At 33.9% G+C, this 23719-nt stretch overlaps 1 protein-coding gene across 1 annotated transcript; it reads right to left on the bottom strand.

Moving 5' to 3' along the window:
* Positions 1 to 198: 198 nt before the first annotated feature.
* On the bottom strand, positions 199 to 18236 carry LOC134701438 (uncharacterized). Its single transcript, XM_063562592.1, has 2 exons — positions 18120 to 18236; positions 199 to 2656 (listed from the first exon to the last, which is right to left on the bottom strand). The coding sequence occupies exon 2, from the start codon at positions 2606 to 2608 to the stop codon at positions 449 to 451; it is 2160 nt and encodes a 719-aa protein (XP_063418662.1). The 5' UTR covers positions 2609 to 2656; positions 18120 to 18236; the 3' UTR covers positions 199 to 448.
* Between the last annotated feature and the right edge of the window lie 5483 nt (positions 18237 to 23719).

Below are 23719 nucleotides of genomic sequence, written 5' to 3'. Positions count from 1 at the left end.
GTCATAAATCGATTTAGAGAAAAAATCCGGGTTAAACACATCAACTATAAGATGAACACAACGAAACAACAGAAACACAGAAGTGCAACAAAAAAACCAACAACAATGCAACACACACAGAAACGAATTTTCTGATAACGAATTCCATTTTCCTGACTTGGTACATTACATTTTAAGAAGAAATCGTGCGTTGAACGTTCTGAGTGCTAATGGGAGAGCTCTCCATCACATTGAATTGCGGAGTATTATCAATAAAATGACCAGATAATTTCGTGTAATAACGACCAAACAATAATTAACAAAACGTTTTGCAAGGAATATAAAATAGTGGCATATTTCTTATATAACATTGTAATGGTGGCATACTTCTTATCTAACACTGTAATGGTGGCATACTTCTTTTATTTATTAAATTGAATTTCAATGTACTACACATCGATTTATTCAGTCATACATTACTGTCAGTAACATTTAAAAATGTTTTCAGCCATACTTTTATAAAAGTGAGGTCACTTTTTTCAATAAAATTTCTACTATAAAGATTTTCATAAACGGAAACAAGATTATCATCTTTCATATACATCATAAGATTCAAAAGAGCACCCACTTTTTCGTAAATATCAAGCTCTGCATTAAAATCTGCAGAAATAGAATGAATATTTCTCTCTTGTACAACATATGGCACAGAAAAGGCTAGTCTTAAGTCATACCGATAAAAAAAATATTGTGCTATATAACTTCTCCATATGTCGCTCACACGTCCATTTATACTTATCGGTAACGCCATATATTTGAATGCTGACGACGTCCACAACGTGGCTTGCGCATTGAAGGGGGAAAATGTTTGTTTTGGAACAACAAATGGCTTATGTGTTTCTTTTGTTGCTGAAAAGTTAAATGGCACATTTCGGGTTAATCTATAAATAGAATCAACATCCGGTTGTTCGTTAGCAAGACACTGTATCGCACCAACTTGAACGGAAACCTTTGTCTCGCATATCTGTGGTATCGTTTTGTTATCTTTGATTGACTCCAAGGGGAAACCTCTTGGCCATACACGTGTTTCTGGTACTCCAAAATAAGGATATGGATTGAATAATTTACTTTCATTTTCATTACAAACTGTGACTGATTCTCCTTTTGTTAATCTTTCAATCTCGATTAAATCAAATACTCCATTGTTGTCGTCGTCAAAGTCCCAAATATACTTTGCTTTGTGGTGAATAGCGTACATGTATCCGATATTTTTCCTCCCAAAATGTTTTACTGGGATAACCTCTGATAATAACGGGTATAAAGTTTGTTGTCTGTTAATCGATAAGTATATTACTCTATTTTTATTTTCGTCATTTACAATACTTTTCAAATAAGCGTCTTCCGATGGCGTCGTCAAATCTGCTACAATTACGACACACCAAGAGATTTTTTTGGCTATATTTCGTACCGAGTTAGATGGCTGGTGAATGGTAGTCACCACAGCCCAATTATCACAGATTTTAGAGTCTCTTGCATTTGAAAATAGTGTGGTCTTCATCTCGATGCTAATTTGGGGGACTTTTCTTACCACGTTTCCAGAAAATATAGACCCAGACACACCACTAATTATGGTTCGTTCAAAAACATCACTTCTAATTGATTGTTCAACTTTGCTTTTCTCCATAAATGCAAAATCGTTGTATAATTGTAGAAGTTCTATTATTTCATACGTCGATTTGTGAAAAACCAACTTTTTGTGACAAAAACCAGGTTTCAAATATTTTTTGTTAATAGCGTGAGAAATTTTACCGAAATGTACTATTCTGTCGTTATCCGAAATAAAATCAACCTTATCACTGTATATAGACAGCCATTCTGCAAGGGAAGTACCCCCAGAGTCTGTGTCAATTAAGTCATCTTTATTTTTGCATTTAGCCAGACCACAGTAATTTCTTTTCGAAATAAGAGACATGAGTTCACGTCCTAAAAATAGAAACATTTCGTCTACTCTGTTGTCCCTATTTATTTGTCTTGATTTTCCATGCCTCCAGCCATAGTATAGATTACTCGACTTAATACTATCTAGTCTATAGAATACCTGTGGAACACACAAAAATGCATCGTCATCTATTCTAGCCCCAAGGAGAGCATCAGGATATACTGTATGAATATATTTCCACCATATGTACATCTTTTCCCCAAATTTTACCGCTCGTCCATGATTAGTCACATTCAAATATACAATGTCATGATTTAATGTATTTTCAGCAATTGTCTCAGAAGATGGCTCGTCTAGTAAAAATTTATAAGTTATTTTAAATGGCAATATATGTTGCATACGAAGCATTGCTTTTATCCAAGTTTTTCTTTGAGTGTCTCGAAAACGTTGTTTTCCATTTGCACTTAATATTCCCATCACGATATGATCACGTGCTTCGTCGGACGGAGTTTCGGTTTGTGTAATAACTCCATTATGATTGTCTAATTTAGTTTCTTGACGCTGAAATATCTGTATATAATTTCTGGGAGAATATGTTAAATAGAGCAAGAGAAATCCACACATAGTATACGGAATCCATACTGTTTTCGCAATTTTCCGAAATGTATTTGAAGACCACCTCACTGGAATCATTTTTGGTGGATTAAGGTTTTATAAACAATTTTCCTGTTGCATGAACATCTGAAAATAAATTTAGAAATTTATTTTCTATATACAGGAAATGTTGCTTAAACTGCAACACTATCCTTCTTCATAAACAAAAATCAAAAAGTCGTTTAAGGATGTTCGCTACTCTGTTTGTAATAATAAGAAGCTTTTTTAAAAAGTTATAAATTGATATATAGTACATAAATAAAGGAACTGAAAAAACAGAACATGTACATCTGAACTGTGAACGACCTTATTTGTTTACCGGCTTAACAATACATCATTTTAAACTGTGATCGACCTTATTTATTTACCGGCTAAAAAATACATTATTCTAAACTGTGATCGACCTCATTTTTTCACCGGCTAAACACTTATACATTATCGTTGAAATAGCACAGAATAAAACGGATGAAAATGATTAATTTTGATTTGATGTTGTGTGTTTTAACGCCACTTTAAAGCAGTTTTTATTGGCGGAGCAAACCGGGGTATCCGGAAAAAACACCGACCTTCGATAGGAAAACTGACAAATCTAGTCAATTAAGATCAGAGTCGAGTGCACGTGCATCATGAGCGGGGTTCGAACCCATAACCTTAGTGCTGACTGTCTAGCGATTACAGTATTAACTACTTAGACCACTCGGCCACCGATTCACTTCAGGCTTAGACCACTCGGCCACCAAAGCCCATCAGACGAGGATGAAAAAGATGGTTAATTTATAAATACAATGTTGATTTCACTTGCATCCTTCAACTTAACATCAGAAACATTAGAATTGTTCTCCCAAAATACTTTTTTGGACATTTAATGATGCTTTTAATGCTATATATATAAGGTGATGTGGGAAATATATATAGATGAAACAGCAATCCAACAATTATTCGCTCTTGTTATGAATGCCAGTTTGGTATTTTCGTTGAACACTTTATTTTCTATACTTACTTACTTAGTCTAGTAGTTTATTATAATTTCTTTTAGTTGTAAAACTACATAAATTTTGCATTAAACTAGTAACCTACGCAGTCATTGCTGCCAAATTAATTATTATTGGTTTTGTTATGGCTTCACATTCTAGACAAATCGCTTGAATTGGACTCATTCAATTTTTCAGAGACAATTTAATCTATTACTCCTGTAGACGGGTCATTTGAAGCTGTTGATGATACAGATTTAACCAAAGAAACAGTGTTTTAAAACAATAACGATGAACATTAAAAAGTTAGATGAAAATGATAAAAAAAAAAACAATCGTAAGGGTTCCGCGGAACCCAGTGTCTCGCCTACCTTTGCTGTTAATCGCATGTTCAACAAGGAGGAAACAAATAATGAAAATATTCCTCTAGATACTATTATTTGATCGTAACAAGCTTCTGTCCAAGTTTGGTAAAAAAAATCAGGATAGTTTATGAATCTAATTAATGTTTTAAAAACTGCAGAAACTGAAGAAACAGTCCTTTTGTAAGTAAAATACAGGAAAAGGGTACACAATTTTAACATTTCCTTATCGATACTAGCTTTTGGTCATCATAAACAAACTCCTGTCCAAATTTGGTACAAATCCAGAATAGTTTTAGAAAGTAATTAAAATTTTAAAAACTTTAAACAAACAGAGTCTCTGTAATATAAGTCCAGTTATAAGTAAAATAAGGATTTTTTTCTTTTCAAAATTTACTCCTGAATACTATCTTAATTATGGTCATAAACAAGCTTCTGACCAAGTTTGGTACAAATACAGGATAGTTTTGAAAAACATTTAAAAATTAATCACTGAGTGAATGTTATGTTTCCTGGCAGAAAAAATAAGTCCATTTATAGTCATCAGATAGAATTGTTATATCTACATCCTTGATAAATAAAAATATACACAAAAAGAAGTAAAAAACATATCTTTGTTTCATTGATCTAAAGAAAGCCTTCGACTCCATATGGAGAAATGGCTTATCATATAACTTAAAAAACCAACTTAATCAGACTGCATGCAGAATTTGCTTTAAACATAAAAATCTGCAAATGGACCCATTCCATTTTCAAAGATGGATACCACTATGAGATTCACTAACCCCCACCCTCTTACCAATATTTATAAATGATATAAGTGATCTCTTCGATAGCCAATACTCAAACCAAGTCTCTCTGATTGAATCAAAAATAGGAAGCCTTCTATTTGCTGAGTATCTGATCATTATCTTAGAAAGTCAAGAGGGACTTCAAAACAGTCGAAGGCTCAACAACAATCAACAGAGTTTGCCAAAATAATCTTAAGTTTAACTGTTGCGAAATCTGTTAAAAAGTTATCGAAAAAAGATGTTTGCCACGGCAACTGAAAATACGAGAGGACAAATTGATTTATTCATATTGTCCTGCGATACTCGCTGATATATAGATGTGGTATAAGAACTACGAAATGCGAAATTCAGACCATTTGGTGTGCGATGTTTTTTGCAAAAAGTATACTACAAGAATCTTCTTAAGTTTTCATATTAGAGATCATTCTAATTCTTGTCGTATACTAGAGTGTGATAATTGTCATCACCGGTTTAATGACGAGGTACATGTTGATGGTTATCGCAACAACAGACACTCGAACAACAAACCCTTTAAATGTATACTGTGGATTCATTTATTTTCGTGGGTACAAATTTTCGTGGTTTGAGGAAAATTGACATATTCGTGGATATTTAATTTCGTGGTTTTGGCAAAGTCTACACTCATTGCTTTAGACAATTTGATTTTCGTTGAACATTTGAATTCGTGGTTCTCCTGTATCCACGAAATCCACGAAAATTGGTATCCAACGAATATTAATGAATCAACAGTAGTATGCAACAAGGCTTTTGTACGCAGACAATCCCTGACAAGGATAACAAAAAAATGTCACGGTAATACATGTTGTAGGTTTTACTGAAAGAAATCAAACTCAATGATTTTAGTAAAGAATTTACTGAATTGAAAAGAAAAATGTCAAATTATACAGTTCATAATATTAGAAGCAGAATTCCATTCAAAAAATTTCAGAAGTAGATGTTTTGGATTCAAGAATTTTTAATAGTTGTTATTGGCTTGAAACCAGGTTCCAGTAAATCCCAGTACTTACAGATCGATCTTTGTGTTGAGGTTCCAGTAAATCCCAGTACAAACAGATCGATCTTTGTGTTGAGGTTCCAGTAAATCCCAGTACTTACAGATTGATCTTTGTGTTGAGGTTCCAATAAATCACAGTACTTACACATCGAGCTTTGTGTCTAGGTTCCAGTAAATCCCAGTACTTACATATCGATCTTTGTGTCCAGGTTCCAGTAAATCCCAGTACTTACATGTCGATCTTTTTGTCCAGGTTCCTGTGCATCCCAGTACTTACAGATCGATCTTTGTGTCCAGGTTCCAGCGAATCCCAGTATTTACAGATTGATCGTTGTTTCCAGGTTCCAGTAAATCCCAGTACTTACAGATCGATCTTTGTGTCCAGGGTCCAGTAAATCCCAGTATTTACAGATTGATCTTTGTGTCCAGGTTCCAGTAAATCCCATTACTTACAGATCGATCTTTGTGTCCAGGTAGAGTAAATCCCAGTACTCACAGATCGATCTTTGTGTCCAGGTTCAAGTAAATCACAGTACTTACAGATCTATCTTTGTGTTGAGGTTCTAGTAAATCCAAGTACTTACATATCGATCTTTGTGTCTAGGTACCAGTAAACCCCAGTACTTACAGACCAATATTTGTGTCCAGGTTCCAGTTGATCCAAGTACTTACATATCGATCTTTGTGTCCAGGTTCCAGTAAATCCCAGTACTTAAAGATCGATTTTTGTGCCAAGGTTCCAGTAAATCCCAGTACTTAGAGATCGATTTTCGGGTCCAGTTTCCAGTAAATCCCAGTACTTAGAGATCGATTTTCGGGTCCAGGTTCCAGTAAATCCCAGTACTTACAGATCGATCTTTGTGTCCAGGGTCCAGTAAATCCCAGTATTTACAGATTGATCTTTGTGTCCAGGTTCCAGTAAATCCCATTACTTACAGATCGATCTTTGTGTCCAGGTAGAGTAAATCCCAGTACTCACAGATCGATCTTTGTGTCCAGGTTCAAGTAAATCACAGTACTTACAGATCTATCTTTGTGTTGAGGTTCTAGTAAATCCAAGTACTTACATATCGATCTTTGTGTCTAGGTACCAGTAAACCCCAGTACTTACAGACCAATATTTGTGTCCAGGTTCCAGTTGATCCAAGTACTTACATATCGATCTTTGTGTCCAGGTTCCAGTAAATCCCAGTACTTAAAGATCGATTTTTGTGCCAAGGTTCCAGTAAATCCCAGTACTTAGAGATCGATTTTCGGGTCCAGTTTCCAGTAAATCCCAGTACTTAGAGATCGATTTTCGGGTCCAGTTTCAAGTAAATCCCAGTACTTAGAGATACTAGTAATCTTTGTGTCCAGGTTCCAGTAAATCCCAGTTCTTACAAATCGATTTTCGGGTCCAGTTTCCAGTAAATCCCAGTACTTACAGATGATCTTTGTGTCCAGGTTCCAGTAAATCCCAGTACTTACAGATCGATCTTCGGGTCCAGTTTCCAGTAAATCCCAGTACTTACAGACCAATTTTTGTATCCTGGTTCCAGTTGATCCAAGTACTTACATATCGATCTTTGTGTCCAGGTTCCAGTAAATTCCAGTACTTAAAGATCGATCTTTGTGTCCAGGTTCCAGTAAATCCCAGTACCTTCAGATCGATTTTTGTGCCAAGGTTCCAGTTAATCCCAGTATTTAGAGATCGATTTTCGGGTCCATTTTCCAGTAAATCACAGTACTTACAGATCGGTCTTTGTGTCAAGGTTCCAAAAAATCCCAGTACTTACACATCGAGCTTTGTGTCTAGGTTCCAGTAAATCCCAGTACTTACATATCGGTCTTTGTGTCCAGGTTCCAGTAAATCCCTGTACTTACAGATCGATCTTTGAGTCCAGGTTCCAGTGAATCCCAGTACTTACAGATTGATATTTGTGTCCAGGTTCCAGTTAATCCCAATACTTACAGATTGATCTTTGTGTCTAGGTTCAAGTAAACTCTAGTAATCACAGATCGGTCTTTGTGTCCAGGTTCCAGTAAATCCCAGTACTTACTGATCAATCTTCGTGTCCAGGATCAAGTAGATCCCAGTACTTACAGATCGGTCTTTGGGTCCAGGTTTCAATATAAGAGGGACGAAAATTACCAAAGGGACAGTCCAACTCATAAATCTAAAACAAACTGACAACGCCATGGCTAAAAGGAAAAAGACAAACAGAACAATTCCATTCCAAAATTTCAGAAGTAAATGTCTTAAGCTTGGATTCATGATTTTTTAATAGTTGTTATTGGCTTGAAACCAGGTTCCAGTTTATCCCAGTACTTACAAATCGGTCTTTGTGTCAGGGTTCCAGTACTTCCAAGTACTAACAAATCGGTCTTTATGTCAAGGTTCCGACACAAATTCCCGTAAATCTCAGCACTTACAGATTGATATTTGTGTCCAGGTTCCTGTAAATCCCAGCACTTACAGATCGATCTTCGGGTCCAGTTTCCAGTAAATCCCAGTACTTACAGATGATCGTTGTGTCCAGGTTCCAGTAAATCCCAGTACTTATAGATCGATTTTTGTCTCAAGATCCAAGTAAAATCCAGTACTTATAGATCAATCTTTGTGTCCAGGTTCCAGTAATTCCCAGTACTTACAGATTGGTCTTTGAGTCCAGGGTCCAGTTAATCCCAGTACTTGCAGTTCGATCGTTGTGTCCAGGTTCCAGTAAATCCCAGTATTTACAGATCTATCTTTGTGTCCAGGTTCCAGTAAATCCCAGTACTTACAAATCGATCTTTGAGTACAGGTTCCAGTTAATCCCAGTACTCATAACAGATCGGTCACTGTGTCGAGGTTCCAGTAAATCCCAGAACTTATAACAGATCGATCGTTGTGTCAATGTTCAAGTAAACTACAGTACTTAAAGATCGATCTTTATGTCTAGGTTCTAGTAAATCCCTGTACTTACAGATCGAACTTTGTGTCAAGGTTCCAGTAAATCCCAGTACTTACAGATCGATCTTTGTGTCCAGTTTCCAGTAAATCCCAGTACTTAAAGATCGATCTTTGTGTCCAGGTTCCAGTGAAACCCAGTACTTACAGATTGATATTTGTGTCCAGGTTCCAGTGAATCCCAGTACTCACAGATCGATCTTTGTGTCCAGGTTCCAGTAAATCCCAATACTTACAGATCGATCTTTGTGTCTAGGTTCAAGTAAACTCTAGTGATCACAGATCGGTCTTTGTGTCCAGGTTCCAGTAAATCCCAGTACTTACTGATCGATCTTTGTATCCAGGTTCCAGTGAATTCCAGTACTTACACATCAGTCTTTGTGTCAAGGTTTTAGTAAATCCCAGTTCTTACAGATCTATCTTTATGTCTAGGTTCCAGTAAATTCCAGTTCTCACAGATCGGTCTTTGTGTCCAGGTTCCAGTAAATCCCAATACTTACAGATCGGTCTTTGGGTCCAGGTTCCAATATAGTAGGGTGCCCAATCAACAAATTTTATCGATTTGCCTTAACGGAATAACATACGGCTATATTTTATATCCTTGTAAAGAGGAGAACAAGCCTCATCGAAATAGCATTGTCGTCGTTGTCTGTCGTGGTCACGATTTTTTTTTTAATCAGGGTCAAAGGTCAAAGCAAAAAATCAAGAAAAATGCACAGTCACAGTTTAGATAGCTAGTTTCGCCTACATATATGCGTTTGGAGGAAAATAAATACAACTAATTTTGAGAAAAATATCTTATGTATCTATATTTAGAACTAATTTTATATTTTTATCGCCAAAAATGACTTTAAATTGACTTTTTTGCATACAGGGTGCAAATTTGAAATTTTCGAATAGCTGTTCAATAACATTGACCTATTTCAATTTCTAAATTTGATTTTTTTGTATTAAATTCGCTACAAGTACGATCTAGAGATATTTTTTAGATCTTAACTTTAATCATTTGTCGAAAAAAAATGTGATTTTAACGTCTTTTGATAGTAAGGTGTTCGTCAATTTCAAGGTAAAAATCAAATTTCTGTTATTGTGTGTTAAAGAGTATATATAAATGATTTGTTTCAAAATTAACATCACATTTGGTTGAATATAAAGCTCTGTGTATAGTTTTGCTTAACAGAAGTAAAAATTACTGCAAACAGAGAAAAAGGGGGAGGGAAAAAAGTTTTGAAAACAAAATAGGTATTAGAAACCCTATCCTACATATACAAATGACTAAATAAGCAACAATTGGCTATAATGTTTACAAGTATTCCAAAAATATAATGAGGGAGAGGGTTATGTTCAGTATTTATGTTTTTTACAAACAATTGCAAACAAAATAGGCGTGAGAAACCAAAGGAACATTAAAAACTTATAAACTGAAGACAAGCAGACTTCAGCATGGCAAAACACGAAAAAGAAAAACATATTATGCAAATAGAAAATTATGATCGAGGATAGTATTACCTACACTACATTCGATGGTCTCCTGTAGTTCCCCGGCCAACGTCAAAGAACATATAGCAGTTTTTTTATCATTTTTTTTTACATATCTTTCCCCACTAGATAGATTATTACTATATTTCCCACGATTTCAAAATTGAGAAGATGGTCTATGTATTGTTTAGAAAATATAATGGACTGCGTTATCTTCATTCAATTGCTAACAATGATTTATAAGACACATACAGAAAAATGAAATCTTACACATCGTCATCTTCGTCATCATCAATTTGTCTTACTACAACCACACGAGTATTTACATTTTGACATATGTCATTTGCCTGACATGGGCATACATCTATACATGATACATTTTGATCAATGCAAATGCAACCCTTTGAAAACACAGAATTCCCCTTACAAGTAGAAACTAAATCTTGCAGACATTTGGATGAAATATGACCTCCGAGATAGAAAGGAACAAGTCATTGCCCATTTTGAAGAGGGGAATGCTAAGGTCTAGTTCTGCTACACGGGAAGACATAAAATTTACGTCTGGAGTGAAACTCTTATTACATATTGTTTAAAAGTAGATTCACAAGGTGGAAGTTTGACAAGGGAGAAATTTTAAATTGTAGCCAATTTTACGCTCAAATTGTTTAGGTCGCAGTGATCTATTTTTAGTTTGACTTGAGATCATTCAACCTGACAACAAGATCATCGATCTGCATCTAAAGGTTCAGCGATGTCACAATAAGAAAGGTTTGACAAATGGGTAAAATCATCTGGGCTGTCCTTCAAGACTAAAACAACACAGTGCGCTTACTGATCCTAAACAGGGTCCAATACGTTGTATTGCATCATGTAACAGCACATGTGCTAGAAAGTTACAGATGGCAAACCCGAGACTTTTACATATTTCGTGGACAGGTTTACAGTAGTTGTTACTAATAGAATTGTTTATGTAATTTAAACATGTTTCTCGTTTCTCGTTTTTATATCGATTAGACCGTTGGTTTTTTCCGTTTGAATGGTTTTACACTAGTAATGTTTGGGCTCTTTATAGCTTGTTGTTCGGTGTGAGCCAAGCTCCGTGTTGAAGGCCGTACATTGACCTATAATGGTCCCCTCTTTTTGTGAAAAAAATTTAGTTGCTTATATAGGGAATCACTGAAGCGTGACTGGAGCGGGTCAACTCTTAGGTCAGTCAGTGGGCCCCCACTTATGAAAATTTCTGGATCCGCCACTGTATTTCATTCTTACTTCGCTTATGGTTTGAATAGCTTAGTTTAACAGGACTGTAAATGTGTGTCATATTCCGGGTCCGAAACGTGATCGAAGGATTTGATTTGTATATTACAATAATATCAAAACTATCAATTAAAAAAAAACAATTAATGTCATGAAAACCAACAAAAAATATTTCCAATTACAAAACAACGATCTTCAAACTAACTGGACTATTCCAAATATACAATTGGACCATACGACAAGCAAAAAATGGATTTAAATTAATGAAAATTGTCCTAGTTAATGACCTGGTAGTGTAAGCTACAAAACGATTAACGGCACGAGAAAAGGCGTGTTTGAAACAAGGCAGAATTATCACTAAATTTGTGTTTTAAATTGCTATTTTCTTCTCATCGATTAACATTACACAAAAGATATTTGGCACACATATGAACCATGTGTTATTGATGTAATCAGAGAAAAAATTCCGTGAAAGTAACACGTAATAAATTTTCTTTTGTTCAAAATGTAATAAATTTCAGCTAAAAAAATAGCCATACTAAAATCATGAAATACTTATTTTTAAATTATATAAATCTTTTCATCTTTAATTATATGATAAATTTCATTTTTAAGCTAAATGATGAGTATCATTTGAACAAATAAAATAGAAAGCAATACTTTTATTTTTCGGGTTGAAGATGGTCTGTATGATGAGGTATCTGTGGGTACCCTAAGAAACCACAAAATTTTGAAAAACGTGACCACGGGAGCATACGACGACATTCATGATTAAAAAATATAATGATTTTCCAATCGTTTGCATATAAATATAGCCGTATGTTATCCGTTAACTTAAACTCGTTAGCTAGACGTCTTTTTCGATACTGGGCACCCTACTAATATAAGAGGGACGAAAATTACCAAACTGACAACGCCATGGCTAAAAATGAACAGAACAATTCCATTCCAAAATTTCAGAAGTAAATTCACTAGTAACCCGAATTTAACTTGATCGGACAAAAACGCATTAACGCTGTTTAAATGATATAAATCGTTATTTGATAAAGATTGACAAAAATTAAAAATCATTTTTTTTATTTCAATGCATGTCAAATCGTTTTAAATCATTTTTTTTTTATTTCAATGCATGTCAAATCGTTTTAATGCCAGTCAAATAGATTCGCTTGCAGTCGTTCAATTGAAATCAAGTTGATGGTAAGTTACGTTAATAATATAGGCCACGCCCCTGTTAAACTATTTCAAACTGGTATTAATTCGTTTTAAACCATGTTGAGACCCGAGCTTTTAACAGATAAATCACTCAAGCAAAACAACATCGTGTATCTTTCGTTTACTTGTTTCAAACTTTATCGACTTGTATATATAAATGCATGTATTCTTATTAAAGTCACAATCTTCAAACGAATGATCAATCCACGTAACATACAAGGAATTTAAAGAAAACACTAAAACATTAATGCACGGTTTAAAAAATGCAAAACTTGTCAATCTGTTAAAAATGAAATAGTTAGATGTTTAACATATTTCTAATTTACCCAAATGCAGTAGATCTTTGTGTCACATATTCGTTTCAAAACTTGCTGAATGCATTTAAAGAAAAACCCGTATATTTACGTCTAGGGCTTTAAATAAAAGTCTACCTACCAAATTAAAATCAACATCAACATTATTTAAAAAAAAACAAGAATGGAAAAGAAACAATTATGCATTGCTGCTCTGGCATGATTTCTATTTACTATATTTTAGCGGTAATTTCTAAATAAAAAATATTGCCGTAGAAATAAAATATTTTATCTAGGTGCTTTCGTTGAAGTTCGCGTTACATATCAAAATTAATTTCATTGGTCGGGTCGCAAACTTTCAATCCAGGTGTTCTCATCGAGGTCCGCGTACATGTTTTAATTCAATACACAATATTTCATCTAGGTGCTTTCATTGAAGTTCGCGTTACATAGTATGAATTTCATTGGTCGGAACGTTAGCAAACTTTCAATCCAGGTGTTCTCGTCGAGGTCCGCGTTCGTGTTTCAATTCAATACACAATATCAAGTCCAATGAGGTAAAAAAAAAAAACATAAATATAGGCTTTACAAGGTATAAAGTCAAACCATTTATACCTAGACCAATACAATGTTACAAATGTCAAAAATATGGTCATATGCACCAACAATGCAGAAATGCTGTTATCTGTAGAAAATGTGGTCTTGGACATGACATCAATGAGTGTCCCTCCCAAACCGTGCAATGTATAAACTGCAAAGGTGCACATGCAGCAAATAGCAAAGACTGTCCTACTAGGACAGAAAAACAAAAGGTATTAAAAAAGGCTTACAGTGATAAAATCACAATTAAAGAGGCCATTGTAGAAGTTAAAAAGAAAAGGGCAAGTCAAGCCACTAAGGCTGCAACAGAAACTAAATCCAAAGGTTCAAAAATACATACCCATAAAATAACAGAGCAACAAGGTCTAAATGATTTTGCACTGCTAATACTACTAGCATTTACTAGGCTACAAGCACTAGAATCCCCAATAGAATGTTGTGATTTAATGACCAGATTATTTGATAAAATATTGGGTATAAAGTTGAAGACTGATGAACTATTGCACAGCTATACTGAGCTATTGAACTTGTAAGTTAAGAAAAGTATGAGTAGTATATATATACAGTTATACAAAAAGAATCTAAAATGTATCTTATAATAAAATTAATTATGCTGCTTAGTCAAATGTTGACTAATACATTAAATATAATTCATTGGAACTGTCAAGGTTTCAATGCTCATGGTCCAGAATACCTATGGTCATTGAGCAAAACAAGCAAAATACCTGATATTATATGTCTACAAGAGACATGGTATAATAATGAAGAAGAGCATACTAAAATAAAAGGATATAATCTAGCTACATTTTCAGTTAGAAACACAAAAGGGGGTGGTACAGCAATTTACTGTAGAGATCATATTAGATACACAAAAGTAAATATAATATCTAAACTGGAAAATAGTAGTATTAATATTAAAATAGATAACAAAACAACTACTATAATAAATATATATGACAGTGCTAATAATACTAAAGAAGCAGAATATGAAAACATATTCAAACAAGTTAAAAATGATATAATTATGTGTGGAGACTTTAATGCCCATCATATTCTATGGGATAGTAACAGTATCCAAACTAAAGGGAGAGAATTATATAATTTCATAGTCAATAACAATATAGTCATTCTTAATGATGGAAGTGGTACCAGACTAAATCCAATAAATTTAGAAACGTCATGTATAGATATATCACTTGTTAGTCCAAATATTTGCCACAAAGCCACATGGGCAGTAGATCATAGCTCAACTTATGGTAGTGACCATTTTGTGGTCTCATTAACACTTAATGAAAAACCGGATTATAAAAATGAATCAGTTTTTAAGTGGAACTACGCTAAAGCTGACTGGAATGGATTCTCCAGCAAGTGTGACCAAATACTATGTGAAGACATGATGACTTGTAACACTCAAGAAACATGTACTTTACTAACTGATACAATAACCAATATCGCTGAGGAGTTCATTCCAGTCAGAAAAAATAATAGCAAAAGTAACAAACCATCTGTACCCTGGTGGAATACTAATTGCACTAAAGCAGTAAAAGATAGAAATAAAGCCAGAAATAAAGCTCAACATACAGGTAATTGGCAGGATTTTAAAAACTACAAAGAGAAACAAAATAAGTGCAGAAATATACTAAATGATTCACAGAAACAATATTGGGAATCATACTGTGACTCAATGAATACTGATACAAAATTATCAAATGTGTGGTACAATATAAAAAGAATGTTAGGAAAGGGAACTGAGAAAAAGGAAATAGAAACCTTAATAGATAATAATATATATGAAACAACAAAGGAAAAGGCAGATTTATTAGCCCAAAAATTTTGCATTCTAAGCAGTACAAATAACTATAACGAAGAATTTAAAAAACACAAAGCAGATATAGAAAATAATGATACTAATTTAGTACAATTCTATAAAGATAACTCAGACTGCTATAACGAAGAGTTCACACTAAATGAACTAAATGATGCGATTAATGACACAAATAACAGTGCACCAGGAAAAGATAAAATTGGTTACAACATGTTTAAACACATGTCGAACAAATCCTTAAGTATTATATTATTATTTTTTAATAGAATATGGTTTTTACAGGAACTACCCAAAACATGGAAACATGCAATTATTATCCCACATATAAAACCTGGTAAACCCCACTCCGACCCTTTGTCATATAGACCTATCTCCTTAATTTCAAATTTCAATAAAATTATGGAGAAAATAGTTAATAATCGCTTAAAATGGTATTTAGAAAAAAATAAGTTGTATGCACCCACCCAGAGTGGGTTTAGAAAAAACAGAAGCACATTAGAACAGTGTATTAGATTAGACAATGACATCCAAAAGAGCTTTTTGAAAAAGTTAGTCACTATAGGTATATTTATTGACTTCCAGAAAGCATTTGATATGCTCTGGAAACATGGCTTGTTGAAAAAGATGATCAAACTAGGAATTAAAGGAAACATGCTTGCTTATGTTAGTGATTATCTTACAAATCGAACTATACAAGTCAAAATTAATGACACTTTCTCAGAAATATATATACTTCAAAATGGAACACCCCAAGGTAGCTGCATAAGCCCTACTCTCTTTAATATTATGGTAAACGACCTCACTGACTGCATTAAAAATTGTGAAATGTCACAGTTTGCAGATGACGGCGCTATCTGGTTATCGGGAAAATGTATTTCTTTTTTACAGAATAAAATACAACAGGATTTAAATAATATTTATAAATGCTGTAACACTTGGGGATTCAATTTATCCACCAATAAAACAGTGTGTATTATATTTAATAGAAAAAAGAATATTCCTGATATCAAATTTAAATTTGGAAACAATATATTGCAAATAAATAAAGAAGTTAAATTTTTAGGGATTATATTTGATTGCAAATTAACTTGGAATAAACACATTCAGTACATACATACTAGATGCACCAAAGTGTTGAACTGTATGAGGGTAATATCTGGGACCAAATAGGGTGCTAACAGTCACACACTACGAAATATATATGTAGCGTTAATAAGATCCAAAATAGATTATGGATATCAAATTTATAATACCGCATCATACTCGACAAAAAAAATCCTAGATAGTTTAATTACAAACGCAGGCCTTGCGTACTTGTACAGGTGTCATTAAAGGGGCCTCACTTGCAAGTTTACAGGCCGAAATGGGTGACCCTCCCTACGAGGACAGAAGAAAATCTTTAATTACAAAAGCATATTTAAATATTATGAGTTATGATGATCTCCATCCAGCTAAAATTAGTCTACAAAACGATTTTGACTATCAATACTATCAAAACCGTATTAAAACGAAGCAAAAACCATTCTATTGCATAGCACAAGATGTTATACAAGCATTTAATATTGATACAAAAGTTATATATAAACAGAGTGAATGCCCACAGCTCCCGTGGCACTTACTTAAACCCAATGTTAGCACCCAGTTTCACAATATTATAACAAAAAAGGACCTCCCACATCTTATCAAAAGCGAGGGCGATATCCTCATTGATACTAATTATAAAAATTATATAAAAATATATACTGACGGATCCAAAGAACCAGATAGTGGAAAAAGTAGCTGTGCTTATGTAATACCAGAATTCAAAATAAAAAAGGGTATAGACTGCATAACAATTTATCAGTATTTACATGTGAACTTATGGCAATATTCCTGGCACTCAATTGGATACAAGATGTCCTACCATTAAATGTTGTAATATTCGTTGATTCATTATCAGCTTTACAGGCAATACAGGGACCTCTATCAAAGGTCAATAACTTAATAATTTATGATATATACTATAGTATAACAACGCTACTAAAAGCAGGTATACATGTCGTGCTCGAATGGATTCCTAGCCATGTAGGTATCTGGGGAAATGAGTTAGCTGATATGCAAGCAAAACATGCTTTGAATTAGGAAATTATATATGCAAATACCCCACTATATAAAGAAGATATTAAAACTTTATGTACAAATATACTTAAAACTATGTGGCAAACTAGCTGGGATTCCAACAAAAAGGGTAGACACTTGTATGAAATAAAGGAAAACATATCATTTAATGTGTCCTTACCAAAAATGATAAGGCGCAAAGAAACTATTATGTACAGACTTAGAACTGGATATGCTAAACTAAATAAACATCTATTCAAAATAGGAGTTAAAAATTCTGAAATGTGCGAAAATTGCGGTAGAGCACCAGAAACAGCAAAACACTTTCTGCTAGAGTGCAATACATATAGCGATAACAGAAATGTTATGTTCCAAGAATTAATAGCACAAGGAGTTACTAATTTTTCGATGCAAAGTCTGCTTAGTGAAAAAGCACAATCAGTCCTACCCATTATTAATTTTATTCATGCCACAAAAGGGAACATATAAACATATGACATTTGTATAAAACAATGCGTAAATTGCAATTAAACTCTGAAAAGAAAGAAAGAAAAAAACAAAAAAAAAAAAAAAAAAACAAACAACAGAACTAAGTAGGGATACATTGAAAGGATAATATCCGTAATAAATGTATATATATATAAAAAAAAACTAGAATAAGAAATAAGAATATGAAGAAATAACAGGTTATAAAGTAAACATGTAAACACAAAACTTACCCAACTTCTTCAATAACACCAATGTCACACCACAAACACGTGTTACAACACTATAGTGCTAGTACATACACACCCAGGTACAAGGACGTGATTTAGAAATCAAACATCCTATCAAACACACCCACATTTTTATTGTTTGATTATATAAGTATAACACAACAACACTACAAGGTCAATTAAATAGTTCAATTGTGCAATAAAGGAACACAGAAAGGGTAAAAGATGAATTAATATAAGTGCCTTTACGACTTTATAAAGTAGCAAACATTTTAAGCATATCGGTAGTACTACTATAGTACCCTTAGCATTTAAGTTTAAAAACCAACAAACCAAATTTCTCTACTCAGATTTCAATTTAAAGGCTAAAGCTACAACTAACATATAAAAATATAAAATCTAACTAACAAACAAAATTATTTAAAAAGTCGTAAGCATTACTTGTAGACATGTATGTAGATTAGCGGTGCCAACCAGTGGTCGCCCCCAGACATGGTAGTCATGACATACAGGGCATGAAATTAAGTTAAAGTTAAATCCAGTTTGACATGTACGAAGCTTAGAAAACAGTGGAGTCAGCGCAAAGTACATCGGTTGTACTGAAATGACAAAAAAGCCCGTACAATTCAAACTGGAACCCTTGTAATTAATTTAGAAGTAGAATGCCCCGTTTTTTTTTAAATAAGTTATAGTTTCATTTATTTAATTTAATTTAATTTTTTTACTTTATCTATACAATTTGGATTTTCAGGGGGGTATATCATGAAACAGTTATTGCATTTCGGGAGTTAGAAATGGGCTTGTTCTCTGCCTGACTGATCACCAGTCAGAGCACACGACGATGCCTTGTTCCAGGTTGCAATTAACCTACACTATCATGGTTTGTATCTTCCGTGAGATAGTGCGTATACACGATTCTCACGGGACCACTGGCTGGGGCAACTGATCAAACATAGTCTACTTATAGTATTCAAGAAATACGACAAAGCAACTGACTGTCATAATTAAAACAAACATAATTAAGTGACACAATACGTTATTTATAACAATAACACTAACAACCACAGATGGAGAAAAAAAACAACAAAAAACAAAAAACAAAAACTAAAACAAAAAACATATAGCATTTTTCTTCTAGTTAAAAAAATAAATGGAAAAGTATAGGGCAAAACCCGAAGTCTCAAAAACCAAATTTCTTAACCCCTTATAAAAGTTTAAAAAGAACATTCATTTGTTTTATAAGTTTTATTTCTATTTAAATTTAATAAAATAAGTTTAAACTAGTACAGGCTTAATAAGGCGCACCACCTGTAAACAAAGAGGGTCGCCTTGAATATATATTTATTTTCTTAATTTTTTATTTAAATGGAATTATCTCTAAAGTAAAATATTACTATGATGGACTAATTCCAAATTTAGTTACCAGGGCGCAATTACCAATTGGTAAGTCGTCCACCAAAAACATATAACCGTAACCGTTTGTTGTATGGAAGAATTGTAAGCTGTACATGCCTACCTGGCATGGTTCATCTGACCATGACCTCATTTTCATGATTCAAAGGTCAATGTTACGTTTTCCTGGTTTATGTTAAGTTTATGTGACAGTTGAAATAAAGCTTCATTATTAGGACTATCAACATATATAATATCAATGATTAGTAAAGAAGGCGAGACATTTCAGTGTGTGCACTCTTGTTAAGATAACAGAAATATTTGGGAAGTCTGTTTTGCAACATACTTTCAGAGCACCGGCTACAGTTTCTGGTTTTGAAAGCATTGACTCGCAAGTCTTTTGCCACAAACGCAGTTCTGATGCCATATCTAAAAGAGGTTAGGATGATAAAACACCTAAATCATCTGATCCAAATAAGAAGCAATAGATGCAAAAGCAGCCATTTAAAGAAGGTGAATATACAAGGCCTACATATCTTTCCAACCAAGTACTCTGAAATGTTCTGTTACGACCCCCATCCTTGGTAACTGGAAATACAATTTTTTTATTCGGAATAAAATGATTCCTAAGAAGTTGATATTTCTGTTCCTCACTGAGTTGCAGTTTATACGAAAAATTACCAACATCATTTTTAGTAGAAAACTGCAATGGCTGAGCGTATGAACATGAAGGTTTAACAATTGTATTCAAACGTGACTCCTCAGATGAGCTCCCTCGACTATCACAAACTTCATCTAGATTTGCTTTGTGACGTTTTCTAGGCTGAATATTGTCATCTTGCTCCAACTTGTGTTTGGGACTAGGGCAGCTTGACGACCTAAAATATATAGAAGGTCGGTCAGTCGTGCTTAAACATTTAAAGTTTTTAGGAAGGAAAAGGGAGGAGATTGTTTTTTTCAAAATGTAAATAATGAAATTTAAAACCGAGACTAAGTTAGTTGGATAATGCAAGTATATATGAAAATTTCACTTAAAAATACAAAAATAATTTGTATTTACCTTTCAAAATAAGAAGTCAACTTCTTCACATTGACGAAATGTTTTGACAATTTAATTACATGAATACAGTATTGATCCGTATTCTATCATTGTGACACCTCCAGGTATCCAGGTAATCTCTAACCAATTAGTGCGATGAAAGGATTAATCTTAAGTATTAATTTGTTAATTAGCTAGTTATTGAAAAAATAGACACTTTAAAAATAATTGAGGTTCGTCATTGGGATGGTCCGGTACTCCGTGGGACCACCCCCTGGATTCGCCACTGTAAATAGTATGATGCCTAGGGAAAATATCTTGACATACTTCTTATGTTTATAATGAGGCTTTTGGGAAATCCGTTTCAATATAAAATATGCAATAGTTATCCTATGATGACGCGGTGTGTCCATGTAAGATCACCCTGATGGCCGGAGGTATCCGAGTGATATAACACTGACACACCTAGTCCGAATATCCGGCTAAGATCACATCGGGTCGGATAAAGGAGCTGGGATGTAAGTTGGCGGATATAAAACGATTGATTTTTGGTGTTTTTACTTTTTTCCATATTAAAAACAACCAACTAATCTCAGAGTCCCGATTTATTTTGCCTGTTAACGTCAGACGAAATGAAATTGTGTACCTCTAACCAATCAGAGAGACTAGACGAAATTGACTTTTAAACGATCGTATTGACTTTTGATGGTCAAAAATAGGCAGATCGGACATATTTTGACTACATTTACTTACTACCTAAGTTTGGGATTAATTGTAATTAATATATTCCAATGAGACTGAAAAATGCTTTTTTGGTTATGATAAATAATAATTTTACTTGCCGTAGCCGTGCGGAAAATGTATTTCGGCATTTCTCTTAAGAAAATGACTTGTTTAATGGAACGAAACGTCTAATTTGTAAACTTTCTCTTTTATCTCCACAATAGGCTTTTAAAAAATAACCTTTCAACTTTGTATTCGGAAAATTTTGTGAAAATAGAAGAAGTGGCAATTCTCACCTTTCATAACTTAACTTTCATTGATAACACATAATATTGACTCGTCCAGTGTCCAGTTTGAAGGTCATTTTAGTTACCGTACACATGCATGCACGTTCTTATTTTCAATAGTCATGTATGAAAAGCATACACAAGTTTAAAGGTAAACTATTAGACATGTTACGAAAAGGTATATTCTCGACGCTGAGGTTGTCAAAACATTGATTATAATTTAAACAGGTAAACTTTAAATATTGTGTGTCTTGGTAAATTCAAATCACATTTATCTGAAACATCATAATGTAACATACTATGATGGTAATTGCTTTTGTGATATCATTTTTGGCTATCATAAGACATGAAAAGTGTATTCGTGCAGGAGGGGGTGGGCTAGAAAAAGGGGGACTGAGAGTTATACAAGTTCATTCGATTATAGATTGATAACATATACATATTAAGCTAAATAGATATTAGTTTTATTGTTGTATTACAGTTCCTGAAAAATTTCATTCTGTCGCTCCACTAATCATACACAGAGCTCTATAGTCTGGTTGATTTTTCTCTCTCCGGTGTCTTCATAAGCTTCCAATGACTGAAAGTTTTAAAGTGCTTTATAGCGTGTTCGACATATATCCGACACTCTGATATAGAAAATTCATTTGTTAACATTTTCTTCTTTCTACTCGTGGTTGGTGGCGTCTGTAGGGGTAAACATTTTCGAAGAACACATATGACAGTAGCTAACGACCACCACTGAACTACAGGCCCCTGACTTAGGACAGGCTAATGAAAAGTATTGCGGGCTTTACCATTTTTGTTATATATTTCCTGCCTTTTTATCGCCCTATTTTATCCGGACTTTTTATTAGTTTATTCAGCCTTGTTTGACATGAATTGTCATCCTGCCTATTTTGTGTGAAGTTGCTCATTCTGCCATTTTTTCAATCTCGAAACTCCTGTCCTGCCTTTTTAAAATTGAATCCTGCCCCCTCCCCCTCCCTGTAAAAAGATACCTCCATAGAGTAGTAATAGGTACACATCCAACAGATTTGATTTAAAAACGCCATAAATATTTTTAGAGAACCCCTATCATTGTTATCTTAAATAGAGAAAAGACCAATCGATCATTCATTTTTTTTTGGTGTTATTTTTACTATCGTCATTTGTTAATGAAACGGTTGGCGAATTTCCACAAAACGTTTCAGGAATTTATAAAATACAAAATATTTGAAGAAGTGGTGTTAAGGTGTAAATGCAAAGTCATTATGCTATCATGCATTTGAAACGCTGCAGGGATGTTCAACCGGTGAGTAGTGGGGCATGTATTACACAAACCTCTTAGCGTTCTGAACGCGCATGAAATATTTGCCACTGGATGTAAAGCAACCAACAATCAATAAATCACAAACACCTTACAAAGAAAATACAAATTGAGCTGTAACTGTTCAAATTAAGACAAAGTTGTAAGAAAATAAAGGGAAAAAAACATGCATTCGAAGCTATATGATCGCGAGTAAATTTCCTAAAACTATAATGCAACAAGTTGCAAGTTGAAATTGTAAAACAAAATTCTGTTTAAGGTGTTTTAAAATAGACCCCCGTTAAATAAAAAATAGGTGGTAAACAAGTGGACCGAAATGCATACACTCCTTTGTTTGCTTTTCATAACTTTATAAAAATTACCGTAAGAAACTTATTCACGAGTAGGTATAAAATAGATTATAATACAGATTATTTGAAAGACCTGTTAAGGGCTCGTCGAAGAATTCACGTATGACTGTACCCCGTGTCTCCGTTGCCCCGCACATCTACTGCATTTACATGAACGCCCCTCCCCCCCCCCCCCCCCCCTCTCTCTCATTTTTTGCATTGCTCTCAATTTCTCATATTTTTTATGGTAAAAATGTTATTGAATATTCGTTTCTTACGGAATTTCCTCCAAAAGGACCAATGCAGGTTTAAATTATATTCAATGAATACACAGGTAATCTCTTTTGTGTTTTGACACAACCCCACATTTAAAATGTAATTTGTCAACCTCAGCGTCGTGAATATACCTTTTCGTAACATGTCTAATTAATAACAAGTTGATCCAACCAAATTGCCTACGAATTAATAATGATGACTAGTCCACATCATAAAACAATAATAGGGGTAAACTGGGTAGGGAGAAA

The sequence above is a fragment of the Mytilus trossulus genome, unplaced genomic scaffold (genome assembly GCF_036588685.1).
Source record: "Mytilus trossulus isolate FHL-02 unplaced genomic scaffold, PNRI_Mtr1.1.1.hap1 h1tg000244l__unscaffolded, whole genome shotgun sequence".
Lineage (NCBI taxonomy): Eukaryota > Metazoa > Mollusca > Bivalvia > Mytilida > Mytilidae > Mytilus > Mytilus trossulus.
Note: the sequence above shows the minus strand (reverse complement) of the source record. Positions and strands in the feature narration are given on the sequence as shown.